At 39.0% G+C, this 13663-nt stretch overlaps 1 protein-coding gene across 1 annotated transcript in view; it reads right to left on the bottom strand.

Moving 5' to 3' along the window:
- Positions 1-2408, bottom strand: part of LOC150104480 (calcium release-activated calcium channel protein 1-like) — a 52374-nt gene extending 49966 nt beyond the window's left edge. Inside the window, exon 1 of the mRNA XM_090395660.1 lies at positions 1765-2408. Coding sequence (XP_090251786.1) covers positions 1765-1878 — 114 coding nt within the window. The 5' untranslated portion in view covers positions 1879-2408. The remainder of the gene's footprint in view (positions 1-1764) is intronic.
- Between the last annotated feature and the right edge of the window lie 11255 nt (positions 2409-13663).

The following is a 13663-nucleotide window of genomic DNA, read 5'->3' as shown; positions in this document are numbered from 1 at the left end:
TGAACCAATTTACATAACAGATTTTAACACAGCATCCTGTAACGTGCCCTGCAAAGTCCGGTAGTCGCATAGTGTAGCCATTTTCTTTATTATTGGAGGATATAACTGTCACTTTCTCATAAAAATTAATAATTACTAAGGCTAGACCTACTCTTCACAAAGTTATGACATTCCCAAAATGTATCCTAATTTTATTTACTTATTGCTGAATTTTGGCCTTTATCAAGTTTTCCAATACCTTAACAACCATTTCTGTGATAGCGACTTGTTAAAATTTCTGTTTTTGTCATGCAGCCTCCTAAATTTATGTAACTATTTTGTAACAACTAAGTTGTTTTATAACTTATAACAAAACAACTAAAATACATCATTACAATCCTTAGGGTGCAGGCAGAAAATTATGTATTTTAGTTGTTTTATATATATATATATATATATATATATATATATATACTAGGGAGCCTACGGCACCCAGCCCCCAAAGGTCCGGGCTGGTAAGCCGGTAAGACAAAAAAATCGTTTCAAATTTTGGCTTATCTTTTTATATATATATAGAGTAGATATATATAATGAGCAGAAATTAGCAAATCATCTTAAATTTTATGCCTGTTTGTCGTTTTAAGAATGACTAGGGTTAAAGCCTTTTTATTTATTTGTAATTATGGACTTCTTTGTACTTTTGGTCGAAAACATGAGTTTAATTTAGTAGTATAAATCAAACTGGAACTGATGTTGTTACTTTAATATATTCATGTTATTTATGGCCATTGAGAACCATATATCATTGACCACTTCCTGTAGTTATCTGGTATGTTCATTTTTGTTACGAATATGCAACTATAGGAAGTGGATGAGATTAGAGATTTGAGAACGATGGTTGACAGTAGACTGAAGATTAGAGGGCATATAGCTAGGGTTGCACATCGTAGTGCTGCTATGATAAGAAATACTCTTACATGCAAGGATAAGGAAGAGGTTGTGCCACTATAAGGCACTGGTCAAACCACACCTGGACTATTGTGCTCAGATCTGGTCACCTGGTTTTCAATGCAATGTGGACACATTGGAGAGGGTCCAGAGATGAGTGATTAAGACAATATTAGGAGTTTGGAATGCTGGCTATGGAGAGAGAGGTTGAAGAGATGTGGATTGCAGAGTTTGGTGGATAGGAGGAAGAGAAGTGATATGATAGAGACATTTAAGTTAGTGAGAGGATTTTATCACACTAATCCAAAGGGAATTATAAAAAAAGTAGAAGGTGAGAGGGTAAGAACCTGAGGTTATTAATGGAAGTTATGTAAAAGTGTGATAAAGAAGGGTGTGAGTAGATTTTTTACATGAAGAATTGTCAGTGAATGGAATGCATTATCAGAATGTTTTGTTAATGCAAGGAGTGTTAAGGACTTTGAGATTCTATATGTTAAATATGTTGTCTGTTGAATAAACCTCCCACCTTTTTTATTATACCTTCCATGAGTCTTTCGACTCCATGGAAGGTATAATAATAATAACAATAATATTTACGATTTCATCGTGATCTTGATTCTCCTGTTCTAAAATGTTAAATATATCCTTCTGATGTAATTTAAGATTACAATAATGCTAACAAAGTGCAAGTTCTCACATCATTTATAATACACGAATCCAATTTTTCTCTTTATTGGAGAATAACGCTTCAGCACATGTTTCTTAAAATTTAATAACTTACAGTAAGCGTCAGAATTAACGTTGTTCGCTACCTAAAAATACACGATTGATACTTACCATCGCAAACCCTGAAAGCAATGCTGAAGTTCTACTTGAAGCCTTGAGTTTTGCTCTGCTGAGATGCAATCTTCTCCAAGAGAGCGCTTGGGCATTATTTTCTGGCTTAGACATTTCTTGCCTCAATGTTTGCACTGCGTATATCTCTAATAACAGCTGTGCTCTAGTGTTAAACAATTCCACGTAATTCTTCAACTGTAATAAGATACGCCAGTGCAACTTAAACAGTAGCCTAAATGACTATTTTTTTAATATGTATATATATATACACACAAATAAAAGAGAAAGTCTAAAGATTTTCACATACTGTGTGTTTACATTTATTCAAAAATTTTATATATAATCACAACTATAACAAAAGCATTTAGCCTAAAGGTTAATTTAAAGGAGTGCACGATTGGCTAAGGAGAAATCAGATTCACTTGAAACGTTTGTATCGCAACTGATTATGGAAAACGAGTTCTTGATTCCTAGTAAAACTCTTCTACATTCAGTTTTGTTCGCATCAATTAGATCGATACCGAAATTATTCTTCTTGATTTCCAGTTTAATAAGTACTATAATTAGGACAAACATATTTTTTATATCTCAATATCTCAGTGGCAGTTTAGTAACTTGGATTATGCTAATTCTGCAGAAAAAGTACTTTTAAGTAACTAAAATAAAGAGCCAAAAGGTTCGATTGGGCGAAGCAAAATTACATATCTAAAGTAGATATTAGATCCAACATTATTTCAAAGCCGAATGTAGAAACTATAAAATGTTTCCTATTCCAGCAAGATCTCTGGTCAATATACGAAACTTTTCATAGTTTCTACATTCGGCTTTGAAATAATGTTGATCTAATATCCACTATGTTTATGTAATTTTGCATCGCCCAATTGAACCTTTTGGCTCTTTATTTTAGTAATTACTTTTATGCACCGACCGAGAGTTCGCTTACGAAAAATACATTCCTGACATTTCAAGCTACTTAGTACTGAGGGTTTTATTGTGTGTGTGACTTTTGATGTGATCGGACGTGTTATTTTACGCTGTACCTGATTGCACTGGAGCTAACACAGCTTGAAACCTACTGTCTTCCCCCTCTGCATGAAAAATACACGAGGTCTGATGGCCGTGTAGGCCCCACCCGAAACGAGGACCAGTGGTGGATGTTTGGAATTTATGGAGGTAGGTTTTCACTCTGTGGCGAAGTGAGCTCTTGACACTCCTTTTCCCATTTATTAGGGTACTATAAATTGCTGTTACTTCGCGCATTTCTACAACGCTTTGTTTTGCTGGCAGTCTTCTGCGGCTTCGGGATTCTCTTTGCAGATAGACCACTGATTGGACCAATGGGACATCTATGCAGACTCAAGAACCCACGATCTTAAGCAGTGATTTCGCACCTTGTTCTATCGGCATGAATTAGATTGACGCTGATGCTCTGGTAGAGTCACTGGACAGAGGGCTAGCCATAAATATACTGAAAAAGATTCTCAAAAAATTTAAACTTAACCTATACTCTAGTCGGTGGATGACGACGAGGAAGTCGATAATGCCCTAATGAATGAGAGGCGGATCTTGGTGATCTCTGCCACCTCATGCTTCACGGAGGTCCGCGCTCGTAAGAAGCGCAAAACCAAGAAGGAAGACAGTCCTGTTTCGGACTCCTTTCGACTAGAGAAAAGATACCGCCAAATATTCTGCCCAAAAAACAAAGATTGATGTCTCTAAGGGTTACCATATCAAATCTACAGATCTCGTACAACTATACAAAAAATGTCACTGACAGCATAAAGATTCAGCCCACCACAGTGATGGACTACTGAAAACTCACAGGTGAAATGAATACCAGAGGCATTCAGTATCACACCTCACTCGGTTCAGAGAAAAATCTGAAGGTAGTGGCTCAGAGGAGTGTCTGAAGATGTATCCACAGTCATGGCCAGCAGGACCTGCCACCCATTAAGGTCAGCAAAATGACGAATAAAGACAAGACTCCGATGTCACTAGTGTTAGTTGAGATCAGTCAAAAACTTACAAACATATATGTGACCTGACGTCCACTTGTGAACTGAAAATCAGCCCAGAACTCTTAAGGAAAAGGGCTTCAACAGGAGGTCAGAGCCACAGATGTCAAAAATTTGGCCATGCCCAGAAAATGTGTAAGGCTGAGTTTAAATGTCTAAAATGTAGGAACAGGCACCCAATCAATATCTGTACAAAGCCGAAAACCACCCTGGCTAAATGTGCCAACTACGATGGCCTTCACACAGCCAACTATAGGGATTGCATTCAAAACCCAAAAAACAGAAGATCGGAGACAGACAGACACCCTTCCTCCATTCAGTAGTTCCACGTCAGAGGCCTCAGCCTCACGGTCCCTCAAAGACCAGCAAAAATTATCAGAAGCCCATCTGCTGCAGCCAGAGGCCTTCAACGACAGACAAGGAAATATGCGGATGTAGTCCGTTCTAAATAGACAACCCATGAATAGGCTCAACTAGCACCACACACAAACCTGACAGCTATTATCACCTCTTCTCTGGCAAATATGCTATTAGACTTTAGCAGATCCAATCCCTCTCTATCCTCTACTAACAGATTTCTAATGGATACACAAACCATCATCACAGCTCTCACTCATGAATAGGAATAAACTAAATCCAAACTCATTAGAGATTATTGCGTGGATCGCGAATGGTCTCAGAAATAAGATCTTGGAGCTCCAATAGTTCGCCCAAAGACATCCGCCAGATGTAGTTTTGATAAATGAAACGCATCTGAGATCGTCGGACAACTCAAAATCAGAGGATATCAACTGTACAGAACTGACAATCTGAGCCACAGAGGCGGAGGGCACAGCCATTCTAATCAAGAATTACATCACTCATCATTCTATAAATATCCCATCTACTACTAATCTAGAGGTTACAGGTATAGAGGTTCTCATGTGCTCGGCTGGTAGACTAAAAATCTTTTCAGCCTACAATCCTCCACTAAAACTTTACTCCCCTCGGATTTGAACGCCATCTTGGGCATCAGAGAAACTCCCATCATTGCCGGTGACTTAAGCGCTAAGCATCCTGCCTGGAACAGTCGAACTACCAATAAAAACGGACACATACTTGCTAAGTACACAGGATCCAACAATGGGATTGTGGCAGGTCCCACTGAACCCACCCATCATAATATGTATGGCAGGGCTGATGTCTTGGACATAGTCATACTGCAGAATATGAGACTCCAGTACAGCTTAATATCACTTAATGATCTTTCATCTGATCACAATCCAATACTGCAACAGTGGGAAATCAAGAAAAACTCCTCCCCCCCACACACACACACTCATTCATGGCATGGGAAAGGTTGACCAAAGTACTCCTGAAATATATTGGTCCCGTTCTGCTTATAAAATCCAAAGAAGAAATTGAAACAGCTATTAAAGATCTGAATCAACAAATTCACACAGCCTTTAGAGAAGTCACGACTACCCTCAGGCCCAATCACTTGCCAGAAGATATCATTAAACTGATCAAGGAGAAAAATAAAGCCAGAAAACGTTTTCACAATAACCGCGCACCACAGGACAAACGAACACTAAACAGACTCAACTCGGCAGTGAGAGATGCCCTAAAAGCACATAGTAGTCAACTTTGGGAAGAAACACTAACTTCTATCTCTCCGACAATCACTTCATTTGGAACTTAATCTAAAAGATCAAAAACAAAAACAAATCTCTTTCCCCTCTTCAAACGGATATAGGCCTCATCCACACTGATGCAGATAAAGCCAAAGCAATAGCAGAAAATTTAGATATGCAATGTAAACTCTCATATGAACTTCTAGACTTCAATCACATCTATAAGATCCATAGACATGTCAACAGTAAATTATAATATTCTGTAATCTGCCCACTCAGTCTCCAAAAGCTAGATAGAGTATAAGGCCTCGCTTACTCCCTATTAGGGAATAAAAGGCATTAGTTGATTTTTTTTTGTAATATGCTCCAATCAAATTGCACCCACATCACCAGCAGAAATATGCGGTATAAACAAGAAACTAAAATACAGAAAGGCTCATGGACCTGACGGCATCACCAACAATGTGATAATGCTACTATCACCTTTAGCTATTGTACATCTGACCACATAATAAATTCCATCCTCCATTTTAAACATTTCCCTTCCTGCTGGAAAGTGACGGATATAACTCAATCCATAAGACCAGAAAAGACCCGCACCTTCCTCAAAGTTACAGACCAATCAGCCTCATCTAAAATTTGGGTAAAATTGCAGAGAAAGTTATTCTTACCACATTTCAAGTCTCCGTACACAAGTTAAACATTCGTCCTAATGAGTAGTTTGAATTTTATCAATTCCACAGTGCCACACAACAGATACGTAGACTGGTCGAATACATCTCCATGGAATTCAATTGCCATCAATGCACTGGGGCTGTATTCCTTGACATAGCCAATGCATTTGATAAAATTTGGCATTATGGACATAAACTAATCTCAACTGGAATACCAATGGAAATGGTTAATTTAATTAAATCATACCTTTTTGACAGGAGTATGGAAGTTAAGATCGGTGGTGCGGTGTCAATGCAGAAACGCATCTTGGTTGAAGTCCCACAAGAATCCCTATTGGCACCGATTATGTTTTCCATATACATGTACGATATCCCGCACAATCCATTGTCATCTATCAATGCCCTTTATGCGGATGATACAGCGATATTAGTCAGATCTCTACAGCCGCATCTTGCCATCAAGAAATTGCAAGAAAACCTACTACTGATTGAAAGGTGGTTCGCCACATGGAGACTGCAAGTGAATCCCCCAGAAGAGCATGGCCATATTATTCTCCAGAAGACCGACGCTTCCTAAACGGGACATCTTCCTATTCAACACAAAAATCCTGTGGCAAACAGAGATCAAATAACTTGGTTACTGCTGGACAGAAGGCAGACGTTCGACTGCCATATCTAGACTCTCTGTGTAAAGACATCAAAAGCCATTTCCCAGCTTTATCTTCTACTCAACAGGAACGGTAAGTAGAACACCAGAATCAAATTACTTATGAAAAAACTGATGGTTCATCCTATACTCACTTACTCTTCTCCGGCTTGGAGCCATACCGCTGATACTAATATTCTAAAGTTATAGCGTGTGCAAAATAAATGTCGACGAATGATCCTAACGTACCATGGTTTGTAAGAAATGTGCAACTCCATCGGGAGACAGATATCCCCTACATTTACACTTTACTGCAGACTATAGAAACAAAGTTATTTTCAAAAGCATCTGCACACATCAAAAAATTAGTTCAACTAGCAGCATATTACGATGCAACAGATTACATCAAACATAAAAGATCATAAGCCATCTTAAACTCCAACACTGATGTTTAATCTTCAAGCCCGCTCAGGGCGAGCAACTGGCTCATTAAATTTTCCACTCACCGTTTCCCTATCAGATAGCAGGGAGTATGAAATGCATTCTGCTTCACCCTTTATGCCAGGATCGTTAATCATCAATCCTTAGTACTGACCAATTTGAATTGGACGGACCTGGAATGAATGATGAGTGATTTTTAATTGTGTTTGACGGACGTGCTTATTTTCTACTGCTAGTTACTGCACTTTTTCAGGCTGTACTTCACCACTTATGGAGAAATCCGTGAATTTTGCGTTGTACTGGCTCTAGCCATGCCCCAATTCCTACTGTCTCCCCCTCTGCACGAAACGTGCATGAGGTCAATGGCAGCGAAGGCACCACCTGATACGAGGACGAGTGGTGGATGTATGGTTCTTAGAGAGGTAGGTGATTCGAGCTGAGCCAAGCAACTTCACTGCAACCACACTTCACTTCCCTCAACGCTACAACATCCATTAACTCTTTCTCACAAACTTTGCTAGTAAACTATCTCTACAGAACTATTGCTAGCAGGTCCCTATACTTGCAGGATATACTTGCGTTTATACGGTAATCAATCAAGATGAACCCCTCAGATATTGACGCCATCATAGACTCGTCCGATGAAAAGCCGGCACTTATCTTCATAAATAAGCCTCAAAAACAGTTTAAGCTTAAATGGCCTGCAAGTATGATCGATCCTAACACCATCATTGACTCGCTCGCTAAAGGGCTAGCATTCAGCTTAATAAAGAAATTTCTTAAAAAATTCGAACTTTAATGGCCAGGCTTCCTACATTTCTATTCCTTACCCGGGATTGATGATGATGAAAATGAAGACGCTCCTCAAATGGGGAAAACCTTCATCTAGTGGTCACCGCCTCTACTCCCTCTGATTATGAAGAGACGCAAGTATGCAAGAAGAAGACTCTCGCCTCGGAGCCAACACATGATATTGGCATGGATGAAGATGCTCACAATTCATATTCCTCTGCTTCATCCAATGAAAAGGTGCCTCCAATCATCCTAAACGAAAAGCAGAAATAGACAGCCTTAAGAACCATCATGGCTAACCTGCATATAAACTATTACACTGCCAAAAACACAGATGAGGGTATCAAAATTCAGGCAGCCATGGTGACAGACTACAGAAACTTAACAAAGGAAATGGACGCCAGAGATACTCAGTATCGTACCTCCTCTCTTACCTCGGAAAAAAATTTGAAAGGGGTGCTCCGAGGAGTATCCGAAGACATTGACCCAGATGAAATAACTACTGGCCTCAACTTAAAGGATCTACCTCCTATAAAGGTCAAAAGATTGTATAGATCAAATAATACCCCTATGCCTCTAGTTCTTGTAGAGATTCATAATATTTATAAAAACATATACAACTTGAAGTCAATCTGTGGGCTTAAAATCTCGCCAGAACCACTGAGGAAAAAAGCTTGTTCTGGGTAGTTCCACAGGTGCCAAAAATTTGGCCATGCCCAGAAGTTGTGCAATGCTCAGTACAGATGTTTAAAATGTGGTGAGACCCACCCCACAAATACCTGTGCCAAACCAATAACCATGCCAACTAAGTGCGCTGACTGCCGCAGCCCTCACCCTTCTAACTCTAGAGGGTGTATTTACCACCCCAAAAATTGACAAACTGAGAGAAACAGTCAATCTACCTCATTATCTAAAACGAGAGCTTCAGAAACGCAAGCGCATCAGTCACCCACTAGTTCGAACAGGTGCTCACCAATCATTAACAGAGCCCCCCCCCCAAGAAGATGAACCTTCAACATCAAACAAGGACATATGCCAACGTGGCCCACTCCAAAAAGGCAATCCATGACCAGACTCTGCCTAATCCATATTCAAATCTAACAGCTGTCATCTTCTCTTCTCTTGCAAATATGCCACAGGATTTTAGTAACTCCAATCCATCACTAAGCACGAGAAAAAGGTTTTTACAGCAAACCCAGCCCATCTTATCAGCAGTCTCTGATGTATATGAAAAAACGCACCCCAGATTCTCTAAACATTATTGCTTTGAAAGCAAACGGTCGCAAAAACAAAATACTAGATATACAAGAATTCAATGACAGATATAATCCAGATATATTATTAATTAATGAAACTCACCTGAGACCTGCTGTCAACCCCAAAATCAGAAGATGCCAGATTTATTGGAAGGACAAACTCGAATATAGTGTTGGTGTTACAGCCATCCTAATCAAAAATTATATCAACCATCATTCCGTAGCCAACCCTACACCCACTAATCTCGAAAACGCTGCCTACAACTCACCATCAAAAACATCGCTGACCTCAGATCTGCATACCATCCTCTGAGTTAAAGTGCCGGTCATTATCGCCGGAGACTTAAACGCAAAACATCATGCCTGGAGCAGTAAGTCTAATAATAAGAACGGCCGCAACCTATTTAACTAATCAAGTTCCAATTGCGCAGCTGTGGCCTGCCCCTCAGTACCACGCCATCACAGTCCGATTGGTTCCTCTAACGTCTTGGATACAGTTGTCCTCCAAGATGATAAATTACAGTACAACCTGGAATCACTGAACGAATTATCCTCAGACCACAACCCTATTCTGTTCCAACTGGGTGATTAGAAGGGATTGCCCGCTTCCTTTCACACCGTCATACTTTGGGAAAAATTAACCAAAATGTTCCCAAACTACATTGGCTCTGTTCCTCGTATTAATTCCAAGGAAAAAGTCGAATCTGGTGTCAATAAACTTACTCATCAAATTAACGCAGCCTTATGATCTATCACCTCAAATTCAACTTCTTCTAAGCCTAAACGACTACCAGAAGATATCATGAACTTAATCAGGGAAAAAAAAATATGACAAGAAAAAGATACCATAACATCGGGGCATCCCCAAGACAAAACGTTTCTCAACAAACTAAATAGTGCAGTGAGAGATGCACTGAAAGCCCGCAGAAACAAATTATGGAAAGACAAATTAGCCTCCACATGACCAGGTGATCAACCAATCTGTAAGCTGCTGAAAAATATCAAAAACAAAAATAAATCTCTTCCCCCTCTTAAATCTGATCTAGGTATTGTTCACACGGATGCAGAAAAAGCCGAAACTATTGAAGATTTAGAGGAACAGTGCAGCCCTTCATACGATAACCTAACTTCAATCATATTTATAAAATTCACCGCAACGTCAGATACGTGCTAAAACGGTCTGATACCTGTAACAGCCAACTAACACCTACTTCTCCAGCTGAAATTTATGACATTACAGAGATTTTAAAGAATAAAAAAGTTCCTGGGCCTGACGGCATATCCAATAAAGTTATTAAACACTGTTGCTCCGAAAGCCATTGTAAATATTACAACAATAATAAATGCCATGTTCAGATTCAAGTACTTTCCCTCTGCATGGAAGTTGGCAGACGTGGTAACTATTTATAAGCCTGGCAAGGATACAGAGCAACCTCAAATTTATCGTCCCATAAGTCTCAGTTCTCGGACAAAATTGCAGAAAAAGTTATCCTTTCCAGAATTCAAGTCTCTGTAAACAAGTTAAATATCCTTCCTACAGAACAGTTTGGCTTTTGCTAGTTTCACAGCACTACTCAACAAACCCATAGACTAATTGAGTTCATTACCACAAGCTACAATTGGAACCGATACACCGGAGCAGTTTTTCTTGACTTAGAAAAGGCTTTTGACAAGCTTTGGCACTTTGGACCACTATACAAGCTGATTTTAGCTGGCATTCCATTGAATCCGGTCTACTTATAAAGTCATTTCTCAGTGGCAGATGAATACAAGTCAAACTAAATGATGTATTGTAAGTGGAGGGTTCTTTGGTTCACATGGTATATTCCGGTAATTGGACCACATTTTTTTAATAAGCTATATAAAACACAATGAATTAATAAAAGACCCGACAAGTTTCGTAAGTCGTTTAACTTACATCTTCAAGGGTAAAAGTTAACTTAAAGTTTAAAACACAAAAAAAAGAGAAATTATTAGTAATAGTTCATGCTATACAGTTCTAGCCGTCTGACTTTTCATAAAATTGAAAATCAGAATGCAGATTCAAAGCAGTGCTGAATTTAAACAATGCTGGATGATGCCATGTTCTGTTGTTCACGTTTATAATGTCCAGGTCTGACTGAGGTATATTTTTTATTAAAGCTGACCAATCTTGGTGGAGAATTAATCCTTGATTTATATTGCATTTGGTTGGTATTTTAAGCATGTTTGTAGCTTCTTTAAATTTCCTTATGTAACATTTTTTTTCTATCTACGAGATGTTTGTTTTCTACCAGAGTACGTGGCCGGTGGAAGTAGTATGGAAAGCTAGACCTGATTTGTGCTCTGTTCTGTTTTGCACAGCCTTTTGGTGTTCGTTCATGCGAATTTCCCCAGATTTTCCTGTCTGTCCTACGTAGCGGCATCTGCTATGTAGGACAGACAGGAAGATCTAAGGTAATTTTAGTTGCACACGGTAAAAATATTGGAACGTCTATTTATATTTTCAAGCTACAAAAATATCATTAATATTTTTAACATATTGGCTAATGTTAAAGGGGGGCCCACTTGCCATCGGGCTAGCTGACACATAGTCAGTCCGCCACTGTCCCCATACCTTGTCGTCTGTCTTACAGAGCAAATGCCATAAGCGAACTGAATCTCATAAACTCCTGTTTTATTTCCTTAGTTGAAGTGGGGGGTTTTGTGAATGAAAGAACCTGAAAATATTAAGCAATGGTAAAAAAGTCAATTCAATGTTTTACTCACATAGGAATGTTGCAACTTTGTCAGTAGCATTCTTGATGTAAGGCAGCATAATTGCATTCTAAAATGTTAGACTGAAAATCTTGCAGAATTATTAAAACTCTAAAAACTCCTACAGGATTTGTGGCTGTGTTAAGAACTTCGTTGATTGTCTTGTGTTCATAACTGAGAGCGAGGTGTTACCTCAGTTATTGCAGTTCTTCATTCCTTTTAATTATTGTACTGGATATATATTTAGCTTCTCCGTAGCGCAATTGGAAAAATGACGGTACATTGCGTCCTTCAAATGGAAAATGCCTAAGTTCGAGTCTCGTCATGACAGGAGGAATCTTTATATGGACTTTTTCAATCAAAGGCGAGATAGCCGATCTCATACTGAGGTAGCAGGGTTTTTTCTCACGGAAACGCGGGTTTTTCATCCCGCATACAGACAAATCGGCCCTTCAGAACACACGCAATTTACAGACAAAAAATTCCAGCTGTGGTGGTAATGGGCGATAGATGGCGCTGATGTAGATGATTAGATAAGGTTCAGTGTAGAGGTGGAGATGGAGTGTTGTACAATAGGTATCCTCCCGCGATGAATCTTCGGACTTCTTGGAGGTGTCACGAAAATAATAATAATAATAATATTGGATATCCCCCACCTTAATGGTGAAAAGGAAGAAGAGATCCATACTGGATCAGTCGACGCACGGGTCATCAAAGACTGCGTCATATGTTGGGGATCCTTGGCGTCAGGCGACAAGTGGGCTACAGGACCCAGCTCTCCTGCTGGGCAATCAGAGAAGGAAACTGAAAAGCAACTGGAAGAAACGTTACATGAAAAATGGACTGTAGAAGAAAACAGAGATATTGTAAAATGTTTTTACGGATTAACACCAGAAAAACGAGGTTTCAGAAAGCGTATGCATTTAATTTGGAAACAAATTTTAAATTGTAAAAAAAAATTAAAAAAATCAACTAACGCCTTTTATTCCCTAATAGGGAGTAGGCGAGGCCTTTATACCCTATCTAGCTTTTGGAGACTGAGTGGGCAGTTCAATCTCCACCGGTAGCCAATCAGAGGTAGCTGGCCCATGTCTATCACTAATTATAGCAGCCACCGATGAAGAGGCTGGCAAACAAGTGCTGCCATCTCTTGGTACCTAACCCTAACAAGATATGTCACTGTCTAAAATAATGTGGGTACTACGGTCGATTTTCTTGAGTTTACGGGACGAAAAACCCGAGTTTCCGGGAGCTAAAACCCGCTTGCCTGTGCCAGAGATCGACTAACTCGGGAACAGGTCGAAGATAGGCTTAGATAAAGTTCCTCCAGCATGAAGATATTTATAATAATAATAATAATACTTCCTACATAATTAACATCATCTACCATATCATAAGTAGGACTTATTTAAATTTATTAGTTTCTTGCTTATAAAATAGTATTCAGGTAGTTCCTCTTAAGTTTTGTTAGTTAATTTTATTTATGTGATTTTAAAACATATTATAGATATGAAAAGGCTCTGTACTAAAGTGAAAATTATTTTATTTACTTTATTCCTTTAATAATAATATTAGAAACTGAACTGATAACTTCTGTGGCTTGATGAATATCAATCCCATGGATTCTGATCCCTTCATCGCTATGAAATAGACTTATATTAGATGTTAGCGAGCACTTGGCTCACCCTGTTTAGGGCACTGCAGAAGCGCCTGAGCCGAAAGTCAG

Source organism: Typopeltis vanoorti, chromosome 7 (assembly GCF_054136105.1).
Source record: "Typopeltis vanoorti isolate ZY-2024b chromosome 7, IOZ_Tvanoo_1.0, whole genome shotgun sequence".
Lineage (NCBI taxonomy): Eukaryota > Metazoa > Arthropoda > Arachnida > Uropygi > Thelyphonidae > Typopeltis > Typopeltis vanoorti.
Note: the sequence above shows the minus strand (reverse complement) of the source record. Positions and strands in the feature narration are given on the sequence as shown.